Below are 13,400 nucleotides of genomic sequence, written 5' to 3'. Positions count from 1 at the left end.
TCCCCACCGGCTGTGCCTTTAGCTGCAGCTTAGCTGGTGTCTTAAAGGGGCTGGGTTCTAACTGCCATCCTGGGCAACTCCTGCTACTGCTGAGATGGACTTTGTTTGGAAGGCAATTTGTTTCTCTGGGGATTGATTATTATTCTCTGAGGCTTTATTATTTAAAAGGGAAGCTGTTCGAGCATGGGAACTCACAGCTCCAGCACTTCACTCCCTCGAGTTTTCTTTCTGTAGGCAAATGGTTTCACCGACATTTGACTTCATTCCTGATACTGTCATAATGTAGAAGGGGAGACACACTAACAGGTTAAGAGGAGCACATTCAAGTTGGCTGTGGCGACCTAGACCCCTGTTATTAAAAAAAAAAAAAAAATACACAAAAAACAGCTTGCTCACAGGGATGTGAGGGCGGCAGATGTGCTCCGTTTAGGGTGTCCTCTCCTGCCTGTATTGCAACAGCGGCAGGAAGAATAGCTTTCTTCAGAGACGTTGCTGGAAACAGAAGGTTGAACACTGATCTTTCAGGAGCCATGCTTGTTGGCTTCCTAGTCTCCCCACATCTGGTTAAAAACTGCCATTTGGGGACTTCCCTGGTGGTCCAGTGGCTAGGACTCCGCGCTTCCACTGCAGGGGGCACAGGTTTGATCCCTGGTCAGGGAACTAAGATCCCGCATGTGGCATGGTGCGGCAAAAAAAAAAAAAAAAAAAAACCCTGCCATTTTGATTTTATTTCTTAAATTGTTCATGGAGCTGTTTTTATCTCTTTGATATTATTAAGCTTTATAGATACTCTCTGTGTCCTGAATTTAGTAAACATTTGGAGAAATTATGTTTCTGCTTTTCTTTTTAAGAGGACAGGAAGGAACCTCAAGAAATCAATCTAACGTTTACCTCTAACCTCAGTCAACAGTCAGAGACTGACCTCTAGTGGCAAATAGGAGAATTAACTTTGTTAGCTGAGGTTTTCTCCTGCCCCAGTCGAAAGAGGACAAAACCAAGAGGATCCTTACCTATAAGTGCCACTTCCTTCCCTTCTAGTATCCCACCGCTTCCTAAGTTATGATGGTGGGAAGACAGGTGGTGGAGTGAATACATTTTCTTGGATGAAGGGCCCAGCCTTTGAATCACACTGTATAGGTAGCAGCTTATCTGTGAATAAGATGCAGGCCCTGTGCACATATGTGAAGGGTAGACAGTAACGACAGTCTCCTCTTGCTGTCTGTTCTTACCCACCCAAAAGTTAAACCTTAAAAAGAAAGAGAAAATAAAAGAAAGCCAAAATACCTTAGTCCAATTCTCTCCAAAGTGTTGAACCTGGCACAGTGTACTTCCAAGATACTTAGGAAGACGTTTTGTTTTGGCTCCTGTTTTAGGATTACAAAATACCAAATGATACCCTATACCCTCTGAACTTGTAGTGTGTATCTGTTCAAGTGTAGGAGAGGAACACAGGCTCAGGAGCAGATAAAGTTGCTTCTGTGCAATATCTCCTTCTAGATGCCATGAAGACATTTTGATGAAGTGTACGAGGACCCCAGGAACAATTATGTTTAACACGAGCCAACTTTTAAAAATATTTTTTCAGTTCAGCAGTTCTATTACAGTACATCTGTCCAATATTTTGATAAGTGTGGGCGTGTTGCTCACGTTAGTTTTCACCTTTGGAAATATATGAAGTCATTCATAAAACTCAGCTTCCACAAAATGTCCCTCGGAAATGTTGACTCCAGAAATGTTATCAGGGAGAATAAAGTAGATTATATTTATGATTTCCAAATAAATGTATTCGAATTTACTAGGCTAATTGTATTTTTTCCTAGTTAAACCTCTTCACTCAGTCTAACTCAAGAGTTTTTGAATCACACAGTTTTAACAGCATTCTCAATCAGCCAACACGTTATCAGGTAAGCATTCATTAGACATATCTCCTTATCTGTATGTAGTTCCACATATGTCTCTGTGTTCATGTGTGTGTATGTGCATGTGTGTGTGTGTGTGTGTGTGAGAAAAGTGAGTAGAATTATATTCTTCAGTTCTTCAGATGTGCTATGAGGGTAGAACAGAACAGAGAAAATGCTATGTTAGAGGGCACTTTAGAAATCAGAAATCCAAGTTCTTCCCCTTCTTCTTCTTCTTGCTGTTGTTTTGTTTGTTTGTTTGTTTGTTTGATTGAGGAAGCAGAGTTCCTTTGTGATATTGAAAGCAAAGTGTTGCCACAATTTTCGAAGGTCACTTTCATACACCTTGAGCTGGAGAAAGCAGTGGGAGATGCGGTATATTAGGAAAATAATGTTCTCACAGTACAAAAAAACCAGCTCCATTTCTCCAGATAATCTGTTTTTCAAATGGAATCTTAGGCTATACTGTTGCATCAGTACTACTTTAAAATATCTGTTGCGCTTTGATCTTGGATGTGACATTTCAACACTATTTTCCAACTCAGAAGTGGGTATAGTCCTTCCCATATGGTTGATCACTTTGACTACCAAATCTTTAGATTTCTGTTGAGTACAAGATCACGAGAATGAGGATCAAAGAATTTATAATGAATGGTAATGTCGTTAATGGGTATATTCCTGTTCGTGTGATTTTCTTGGAAGCAGCACATTCTGCAAAATTGCTTCGCACACTGACTGTCAAAGTCTTACTTTGTAATGGATACGTTTTATCCCATTATATGGTTGTATTTAATTTATCAGCCTTCTATTGATGGAAATAGAGGATATTGCCAATACTTAGCTATTACAAACAATACAAGTAAGTAACCTTCTATACATGATATTTGAAATGTGCAAGCCTATAGAATTGTCTGGTTAAAGTATATGTGCATTTTATTTTTTAGCTATTATCAAACTGATTTTGATGGAGCTTGTACAAATGTATGTTCTTTTTTTTAACGTCTTTATTGGAGTATAACTGCTTTACAATAGTGTATTAGTTTCTGCTGTATAACAAAGAAAATCAGCTATACGTATACATATATCCCCATATCCCCTCCCTCGTGCGTCTCCCTCCCACCATCCCTATCCCACCCCTCTAGGTGGTCACAAAGCACCGAGCTGATCTCCCTGTGCTATGTGGCTGCTTCCCACTAGCTACCTATTTTACATTTGGTAGTGTATATATGTCAAGGCTACTCTCTCACATCATCTCATCTTACCCTTCCCCCTCCCCGTGTCCTCAAGTCCCTTCTCTACGTCTGCATCTTTATTCCTGTCCTGCCCCTAGAACCATGTTTTAGAACCATTTTTTGAACCGTTTTTTTTTTTAGATTCCATATATATGTGTTAGTATACAGTATTTGTTTTTCTCTTTCTGACTTACTTCACTCTTTATGACAGACTCTAGGTCCATTTACCTCACTACAAATAACTCATTTTCATTTCTTTTTATGGCTCAGTAATATTCCATTGTATATATGTGCCACATCTTCTTTATCCATTCATCTGTTGATGGGCACTTAAGTTGCTTCCATGTCCTGGCTATTGTAAATAAAGTTGCAATGAACATTGTGGTACATGACTCTTTTTGAATTATGGTTTTCTCAGGGTATATGCACAGTAGTAGAATTGCTGGGTCATATGGTAGTTCTACTTTTAGATTTTTAAGGAACCTCTGTACTGTTCTTCATAGTAGCTGTATCAGTTTACATTCCCACCAACAGTGCAAGAGGGTTCCCTTTTCCCCACACCCTCTCCAGCATTTATTGTTTCTAGATTTTTTGATGATGGCCATTCTGACTGGTGTGAGGTGATACCTCATTGTAGTTTTGATGTGCATTTCTCTAATAGTCAGTGATGTTGAGCATCCTTTCATGTGTTTGTTGGCAATCTGTATATCTTTTTTTGGAGAAATGTCTACTTAGGTCTTCTGCCCATTTTTGGATTGGGTTGTTTGTTTTTTGATATTGAGCTGCATGAACTGCTTGTATATTTTGGAGATTACTCCTTTGTCAGTTGCTTCATTTGCAAATATTTTCTCCCATTCTGAGGGTTGTCTTTTCATCTTGTTTATGGTTTTCTTTGCTGTGCAAAAGCTTTTAAGTTTCATTAGGTCCCATTTGTTTATTTTTGTTTTTATTTGCATTTCTCTAAGAGGTGGATCAAAAAGGATCTTGCTGTGATTTATGTCAAAGAGTGTTCTTCCTATGTTTTCCTCTAAGAATTTTATAGTGTCTGGCCTTACATTTAGGTCTCAAATCCATTTTGAGTTTATTTTTCTGTATGGTGTTAAGGAGTGTTCTAACTGCATTCTTTTACATGTAGCTGTCCAGTTTTCCCAGCACTTATTGAAGAGGCTGTCTTTTCTCCATTGTATATTCTTGCCTCCTTTATCAAAGATAAGGTGACCATATGTGCATGGGTTTATCTCTGGGCTTTCTACCGTGTTCCATTGATCTATATTTCTGTTTTTGTGCCAGTACCATACTGGCTTGATTACTGTAGCTTTATAGTATAGTCTGAAGTCAGGGAGCTGATTCCTCCACCTCCATTTTTCTTTCTCAAGATTGCTTTGGCTCTTTGGGGCCCTTTTTTTTTTCTTTTTGCAGTATGCGGGCCTCTCAATGTTGTGGCCTCTCCCGTCGCGGAGCACAGGCTCCGGACGTGCAGGCTCAGCGGCCATGTTTCACGGGCCGAGCCACTCCACGGCATGTGAGATCTTCCCGGACCGGGGCACGAACCCGTGTTCCCTGCGTTGGCAGGCGGACTCTCAACCACTGCGCCACCAGGGAAGCCCAAGGGGGTCTTTTGTATTTCCATACAAATTGTGAAATTTTTTCTTCTAGTACTGTGAAAACTGCCATTGGTAGTTTGATAGGGATTGCATTAAATCTGTAGATTGCTTTGGGTAGTATAGTCATTTTCACACTGTTGATTCTTCCAATCCAAGAACAGAGTATATCTCTCCATCTGTTTGTATCATCTTTAATTTCTTTCATCAGTGTCTTATAGTTTTCCGCATATAGGTCTTTTGTCTCCTTAGGTAGGTTTATTGCTAGGTATTTTATTCTTCGTGTTGCAGTGGTAAATGGGAGTGTTTCCTTAATTTCTCTTTCAGATTTTTCATCATTAGTGTATAGGAATGCAACAGATTTCTGTGCATTAATTTTGTATCCTGCTACTTTACCAAATTCATCGATTAGCTCTAGTAGTTTTATGATAGCATCTTTTTTTTAAACATCTTTATTGGAGTATAGTTGCTTTACAATGGTGTGTTAGTTTTTCTGCTTTATAACAAAGTGAATCAGCTATACATATACATATATCTCCATATCTCCTCCCTCTTGTGTCTCCCTCCCACCCTCCCTATCTCACCCCTCTAGGTGTTCACAAAGCACCGAGCTGATTTCCCTATGCCTTGTGGCTGCTTCCCACTAGCTATCTATTTTACATTTGATAGTACCACTCTCTCACTTCATCCCAGCTTACCCTTCCCCCTCCTCATGTCCTCAAGTCCATTCTCCACATCTGTGTCTTTATTCCTGTGCTGCCCCTGGTTCTTCAGAACCTTTTTTTTTCTTAGATTCCATACATATGTGTCATCATATGGTATTTGTTTTTCTCTTTCTGACTTATTTCACTCTGTATGACAGACTCTAGGTCCATCCACATCACTACATACAACTCAATTTCGTTTCTTTTTATGGCTGAGTAATATTCCATTGTATATATATGTGCCACATCTTCTTTATCCATTCATCTGTCGCTGGACACTTAGGTTGCGCCCATGTCCTGACTATTGTAAGTAGAGCTGCAATGAACATTGTGGTACATGACTCATTTATTTATTTATTTATTTATTTATTTATTTATTTATGGCTGTGTTGGGTCTTTGCTGCTGCGCGCAGGCTTTCTCTAGTTGCGGTGAGCAGGGGCTACTCCTCATTGCGGTGCACAGGCTTCTCATTGTCATGGCTTCTCTTGTGGAGCACGGGCTCTAGGCACACAGGCTTCAGTAGTTGCGGCATGTGGGCTCAGTAGTTGTGGCTTGCAGGCTCTAGAGCTCAGGCTCAGTTGTTGTGGCATGTGGGCTTTGTTGCTCCGTGGCATGTGGGATCTTACTGGGCCAGGGCTCAAACCCATGTCCCTTGCATTGGCAGGCAGATTCTTAACCACTGCGCCACCAGGGAAGCCCACATGACTCTTTTTAAATTATGGTTTTCTCAGGGTATATGCCCAGTAGTGGGATTGCTGGGTCGTATGGTAGTTCTATTTTTAGTTTTTAAAGGAACCTCCATACTGTTCTCCATAGTGGCTGTATCAATTTACATTCCCACCAACACTGCAAGAGGATTCCCTTTTCCCCACACTCTCTCCAGCATTTGTTGATTGTAGATTTTTTGATGATGGCCATTCTGACTGGTGTGAGGTGATACCTCACTGTAGTTTTGATTTGCATTTCTCTAATAATTAGTGATGCTAAGCATCCTTTCATGTGTTTTTTTGCAATCTGTATATCTTCTTTGGAGAAATCTCTATTTAGGTCTTCTGCACATTTTTGGATTAGGTTGTTTGTTTTTTTGATATTGGGCTGCATGAGCTGCTTGTAAATTTTGGAGATTACTCCTTTGTCAGTTGCTTCATTTGCAAATATTCTCTCCCATTCTGAGGGTTGTCTTTTCGTCTTGTTTATGGTTTTCTTTGCTGTGCAAAAGCTTTTAAGTTTCATTAGGTCCCATTTGTTTATTTTTGTTTTTATTTCCATGTCTCTTGGTGGTGGATCAAAGAGGATCTGCTGTGATTTATGTCATAGAGTGTTTGGCCTATGTTTTCCTCTAAGACTGATAGCATCTTTAGGATTCTCTATGTATAGTATCATGTCATCTGCAAACAGTGACAGCCTTATGTCTTCTTTTCCAATTTGGATTCCTTTCATTTCTTTTCCTCTCCGATTGCTGTGGCTAAAACTTCCAAAACTATGTTGAATAATAGTGATGAGAACGGGCATACTTGTTCCTGATTTTAGAGGAAATGGTTTCAGTTTTTTCACCATTGAGAATGATGTTGGCTGTGGGTTTGTCATATACGGCCTCTATTATGTTGAGGTAAGTTCCCTCTATCCTACTTTCTGGAGAATTTTTATGATAAATGGGTGTTGAATTTTGTCAAAAGCTTTTTCTGTATCTATTGAGATGATCATATGGTTTTTCTCCTTCAATTTGTTAATATGGTGTATCACATTGATTGATTTGCATATATTGACGAATCCTTGCATTCCTGGAATAAACCCCACTTGATCATGGTGTATGATCCTTTTAATGTGCTGTTGAATTCTGTTTTCTAGTATTTTGTTGAGGATTTTTGCATCTGTGTTCATCAGTGATATTGATCTGTAGTTTTCTTTTTTTGTGACATCTTTGTCTGGTTTTGGTATCAGGATGATGGTGGCCTTGTAGAATGAGTTTGGGAGTGTTCCTCCCTCTGCTATATTTTGGAAGAGTTTGAGAAGGATAGGTGTTAGCTCTTCTCTAAATGTTTGATAGAATTTGCCTGTGAAGCCATCTGGTTCTGGGCTTTTGTTTGTTGGAAGATTTTAAATCAGAGTATCAATTTCAATGCTTGTGACTGGTGTGTTTATGTTTTCTATTTCTTCCTAGTTCAGTCTCGGAAGGTGGTTCTTTTCTAAGAATATGTCCATTTCTTCAAGGTTGTCCATTTTATTGGCATATAGTTGCTTGTAGTAATCTCTTATGATTCTTTGTATTTCTGCAGGGTCAGCTGTTACTTCTTTTTCACTTCTAATTCTGTTGATTTTAGTCTTTGCCCCTTTTGTCTTAATGAGTCTGGATAGTGGTTTATCAATTTTGTTTATCTTCTCAAAGAGCCAGCTTTTAGTTTCATTCATCTTTGCTATTGTTTCCTTCATTTCTTTTCCATTTATTTCTGATCTGATCTTTATGATTTCTTTCCTTCTGCTAACTTTGGGGGGGTTTTTTGTTCTTCTTTTGTTCTTCTTTCTCTTATTGTATTGCTATAAACTTCCCTCTTAGAACTCCTTTTGCTGCATCTCATAGGTTTTGGGTGGTGGTGTTTTCATTGTCATTTGTTTCTAGGTATTTTTTGATTTCCTCTTTGATTTCTTCAGTGATCTCTTGCTTATTTAGTAGTGTATTGTTTAACCTCCATGTGTTTGTATTTTTTACAGTCTTTTTTCCTGTGATTGATATCTAGTGTCGTAGCATTGTGGTCGGGAAAGATAACTGTTGCAATGTCAATTTTCTTAAATTTACCAAGCCCTGATTTTTGACCCAAGATATGATCTATCCTGGAGAATGTTCCATGAGCACTTGAGAAGAATGTGTATTCTGTTGGTTTTGGATGGAATGTCCTATTAATATCAGTTAAGTCCATCTTGTTTAATATGTCATTTAAAGCTTGTGTTTCCTTATTTATTTTCATTTTGGATGATCTGTCCATTGGTGAAAGTGGGGTGTTAGAGTCCCCTGATGTTATTGTGTTACTGTCAATTTCCCCTTTTATGGCTGTTAGCATTTGCCTTATGTATTGAGGTGCTCCTATGTTGGGTTCATAAATATTTAAAATTGTTATATCTTCTTCTTGGATTGATCCCTTGATCATGATGTAGTGTCCATCTTTGTCTTTTATAATAGTCTTTATTTTAAAGTCTATTTTGTCTGATATGAGAGTTGCTACTCCAGCTTTCTTCTGATTTCCATTTGCATGGAATATCTTTTTCCATCCCCTCACTTTCAGTCAGTATGTGTCCCTAGGTCTGAAGTGGGTCTCTTGTAGACAGCATATATACGGTTCTTGTTTTTGTATCCATTCAGCTAGTCTGTGTCTTTTGGTGGGAGCATTTACATTTAAGGTAATTATTGACATGTATGTTCCTATTACCATTTTCTTAATTGTTTTGGGTTTGTTTTTGTAGATCTTTTCCTTCTCTTGTGTTTCCTGCCTAGAGAAGTTCCTTTAGCCTTTATTGTAAAGCTGGTTTGGTGGTGCTGATTTCTCTTACCTTTTGCTTGTCTGTAAAGGTTTTAATTTCCCCATCAAATCTGAATGAGATCCTTGTTGGGAAGAGTAATCTTGGTTTTAGATTTTTCCCTTTCATCACTTTAAATACGTCCTGCCACTCCCTTCTGCCTTGCAGAGTTTCTGCTGAAAGGTCAGCTGTTAACCTTATGGGGATTCCCTTGTACGTTATTTGCCACTTTTCCCTTGCTGCTTTTAGTATTTTTTTCTTTGTATTTAATTTTTGATAGTTTGATTAATATGTGCCTTGGCATGTTTCTCCTTGGATTTATCCTCTATGGGACTCTCTATGCTTCCTGGACTTGATTGACAATTTCCTTTCCCATGTTAGGGAAGTTTTCAACTATAATCTCTTCAAATATTTTCTCAGACCCTTTCTTTTTCTATTCTTCTGAGACCCCTATAATTCAAGTGTTGGTACCTTTAATGTTGTCCCAGAGGTCTCTGAGACTGTCCTCAATTCTTTTCATTCTTTTTTCTGTATTCTGCTCTGCGGTAGTTATTTCCACTATTTTATCTTCCAAGTCACTTATCCGTTCTTCTGCCTCAGTTATTCGGCTATTGATTCCTTCTAGAGAATTTTTAATCTCATTTATTGTGTTGTTCATCATTGTATGTTTTCTCTTTAGTTCTTCTAGGTCCTTGTTAAATGTTTCTTGTATTTTCTCCATTCTGTTTCCAAGATTTTGGATCATTTTTACTATCATTACTCTGAATTCTTTTTCAGGTAGACTGCCTATTTCTTCTTCATTTGTTTGGTCTGGTGGGTTTTTACCTTGCTCCTTCATCTGCTGCATATTTCTCTGTCTTTCCATTTTGCTTTTTTTTTTTCCTTTTTGCAGGCTGCAGGTTCATACTTCCCATTGTTTTTGGTGTCTGCCCCCAGTGTCTAAGGTTGTTTCAGTGGGTTGTGTAGGCTTCCTGGTGAAGGGGACTGTTGCCTGTGTTCTGGTGGGAGGGGCTGGATCTTGTCTTTCTGGTGGGCAGATCCACGTCTTTTTGGGGTGTCTGTGAACTTAAATTAATTTAGGCAGCCTCTCTGCTAATGGGTGTTGTGTTCCTGTCCTGCTAGTTGTTTGGCATGGGGCATCCAGCACTGGAGTTTGCTGGCCGTTCAGTGGAGCTGGGTCTTAGTGTTGAGATGGAGGTCTCTTTATAGAGCTCTCGTCAGTTGATCTTACATGGGGTTGGGAGGTCTCTGGTGGTCCAATGTCCTGAACTCGGCTCTTCCACCTTAGAGGCTCAGGCCTGACACCAAGCCAGAGCACCAAGACCCTCTTGATGTCTGTTTTCCTTCCTGCTACTTTCCTTCTCCTCTTCCCTGAGAATCCTCTTGCCAGCAAAGCTGCTTGGTTTTCTCTGTGAGCCACAACGAAGTTGTCTTTAACTCTGTCCAAGGTTGGGTGGAAGTACTTGAGTGCTCCTAGACAACCAAGCCAGATTTATTATCCTTCCCCTACACGGTAGCAGTTTCTCATGAGTAAACAATTCTCTAGTGATAGTGTGCCTTTTATCATTCTCTTGGGTCTTCAAATGATTGTAACAATTTTCCCATTTTACACTAGACCGAATGGACTATGATTCACTTTCCTTTTCACGCATGTTCAACTCTTTTGCTCCTGCCTCATTTTGCCAGGGTACTATTTCTTTGTGGGTACCTGTGCAGGTGAGCTGGGTCCTCTGCTCCGGACCTCATACAGGAGGCTGCGCGGGAGCTGCTGGTCAGGGCTGGAGACTCATTTAAGGCTCCAGGTCCTCTAGCAGGCACATGGTTGTTGGAATTCACTTCCTTTTGGTTGTTGTGCTCAAGCCCTCAGCTGATAGAGACCATCTGCTATTCCCTCACATGTGGGCCCCTCTCCAAAATGGAAGTTCACTCCTTGGGCAGCCGCCTTGTCACAGAGTCACCTGAGGGCCGGGCGTCCTGTTGGGGGCTCCTTTCCTCAGGTCCCAGAGACGCCTGAGCGGTGGCCTCCTGTCAGGGGCTTCCCAGTCAGGTGCAGTCGCCTGAGGGCCTGGCGTGTGGTCTGAGTCATGTGGGGCGCTGGGCACTAGACGGCTTCAGCCGGCATATGAGCCCAGTGTATATTCTTAACAATAAACGTACAAGAGTGCCCATTTCCTCCTTAATTTACCAACAGTATGTTACCAAAGGTTTTTATCTTGTCCAAATTGATAGGTGAAAATGATACCACAGTGTCACATTTTACTTTGCATTCTTTGTAATGAATGAATTTGACCATCTTTTTAGGCTTAGTTTTCTATATGCTTAAAACCCAATATTTATTTGCTTTTCTTGATGGGCTCTTTGTTGTAAATTAGGAAGAATTCTTTTAAGAATTAAGAATTATTTTAAGAAAATCAGCCCTTTACCTGTGATAGGAGTTGAGAATTTTTCACCCAGTTTGTTGTGTGTCTTTTTAATATTTGTGGGTATTTTTTCCCAACCTTTTAGAATTGTGTGTAGTCAACTTTAAAAATTGTTATGGCTTCAGATTTTGTGTCCTATTTCAAAAGCACCTCTCCCATATGAGGATATTTAAGAAATGTTTTACCCATATTTTCCTTGGTACACTAATGGTTTCACTTTTTACATGATAATATTTGATCTGTATAGAATATAGTTTGATGCAATGTGTGGGTGGGGATCCAAATTTATATTTTTTCCAGATGATTACACAACTGGGTGTGTTGAATAATCTGTCTTCTCTATTGATTTGAAATATCACTTTTATCATTTACTAAGTTCCCGTATCTACTTAGATTTATTTCTGGGCTATCAATATGCTATAGAACCACATTGTTTTAATTACTATAGTTTAAAACAAAATCAAACAAAGTACACAGAAACACATACATATGTCCTTACTTCAAGACTCTTACTTGAAGAGACTCTTACTCAAATTATTTTGCCTAATTTTCCTGGTTATTCTTTCTTGTTTATTTTTCTCCTTAAACTTTAGAGTCAGCTTGTATAATTTGCAAACTATTCTGTTGGTATTTTAGGGGTTGTGTTAACTTAAGAAGAATTGACATCTTTATAATGTTACATCTTCCTTTTCAAGAATATGACACCTTTCCATTTGTTCAGATCTTCATTCGTGTACCCAGTATCATTTTAAAGTAGTCCTCAGAGTGTTCATATTAATTAGGATTAAGTGGTGCAAATCACACGGAAATACCAACTACTAATATCTGAAAGAACATAGAAATGTGTTTCTCTCTTCTCTTCAAGAATTCTGGAGGTGGTCATTCCAGGGCTGGTATGGTACCTACCACTGTCAGGGGCCCAGTCTGTTTCTATCATATTACTCTGTCATGATTGGCTTTCATTCTAACATGATCTCACAGTCCAAGAAAGCTACTGGAGCTCTGGCTATTATTTCTGCATTCCAAAATATAGTCAGACAGTGATAGGGAAGAAAGATGCCTCCTTCCTGTCAGGAACTTCTGTAAAGTTACACAAACAACATGTCTGCAATGGAGGCTGCGAAATAAGTCTTAATTCCTAGTGACCGTGTGCTGAGCTAAAAAACCAGGGAAGAGAATTGGCAGTCTCTGCCAAAGTGGATTTTATTATTTGTCTTGGTGCTTTACACATACTTATATCTGTTATTTGATTTATAAGTTTCAAGTTTTGACCCTCCAGCTCTAAAATATGAAAAAATCAGTATATTTACTTTATCTTTCACCATTTTTCCCCTCCTCCTCCCAGCTTTTGCTAGTTAAATCCTTAGAATTGTAAGGACGGAACAAAAATACCTTTCCTCTACCCATTAGGTTCTGTAGCTGGGGCCTGTGAATTAAACTAACAAAAGGCAGATTAACAGAAGAAAAATAAAACAGAGTTTATTTATGCGTGCAAAGTGCAAACACATGGGAGAATTTGGTGATGAGTAACTCAAAGGGGTAGTTTGAAATTGAGGCTTATATATCATCCTAAAAAGGGCAATGAATTTGTGGAGAAGTGATAAGACAAAGGAAAGAGGATGTCTTTGGGCTCCCAGGGGTGGTAAATTGTGAGAAGGTAAGTATATGTATGGGGAAATTAATGGAAGATTAGGGTTACTGTAGTAAGGTTTGTGTTTGTGCAGACCCATCTCTGAGACAACTTTCTGTTTCTAGTGATGATGCTTGTTTCTCTTCCTCTTGGTATGGGAGAGGGGAGGGGGAAGACCTTCACAAAGGGAAATTTATGTCCTGTTCTTGGGCAGCTGGGAGGAAGGCAGTGAGCTCCTTCTGTGTCTTCTGCTTCTTAATTGCCTTCAGCTCAAAGTAATCCTGTCAAAGTGATATATTTGGGGGTGATATTTTCTGATCCCCTTCACTACCTTGTAAGATTATAATTCACATTTGTTTTAGTTTTAGTCCCACAGCTAAAGAGTCAGTACTCACCATCAGTCT

General features: G+C 39.2%; 1 protein-coding gene across 3 annotated transcripts in view; it reads left to right on the top strand.

Annotated features, from left to right (window-relative positions):
* TRPC3 (transient receptor potential cation channel subfamily C member 3) overlaps positions 1-13,400 on the top strand; it is an 81,359-nt gene that overhangs the window by 52,207 nt on the left and 15,752 nt on the right. For 2 of the 3 annotated variants that reach the window (XM_059067563.2, XM_067036974.1), the window contains exon 10: positions 1,821-1,904. The exons of the other annotated variant lie outside the window; for it this stretch is intronic. In XM_059067563.2, the coding sequence (XP_058923546.1) occupies positions 1,821-1,904 (84 nt within the window). The remainder of the gene's footprint in view (positions 1-1,820; positions 1,905-13,400) is intronic. 3 annotated transcript variants of the gene reach the window in all.

The sequence above is a fragment of the Kogia breviceps genome, chromosome 6 (assembly GCF_026419965.1).
Source record: "Kogia breviceps isolate mKogBre1 chromosome 6, mKogBre1 haplotype 1, whole genome shotgun sequence".
NCBI lineage: Eukaryota > Metazoa > Chordata > Mammalia > Artiodactyla > Physeteridae > Kogia > Kogia breviceps.
Note: the sequence above shows the minus strand (reverse complement) of the source record. Positions and strands in the feature narration are given on the sequence as shown.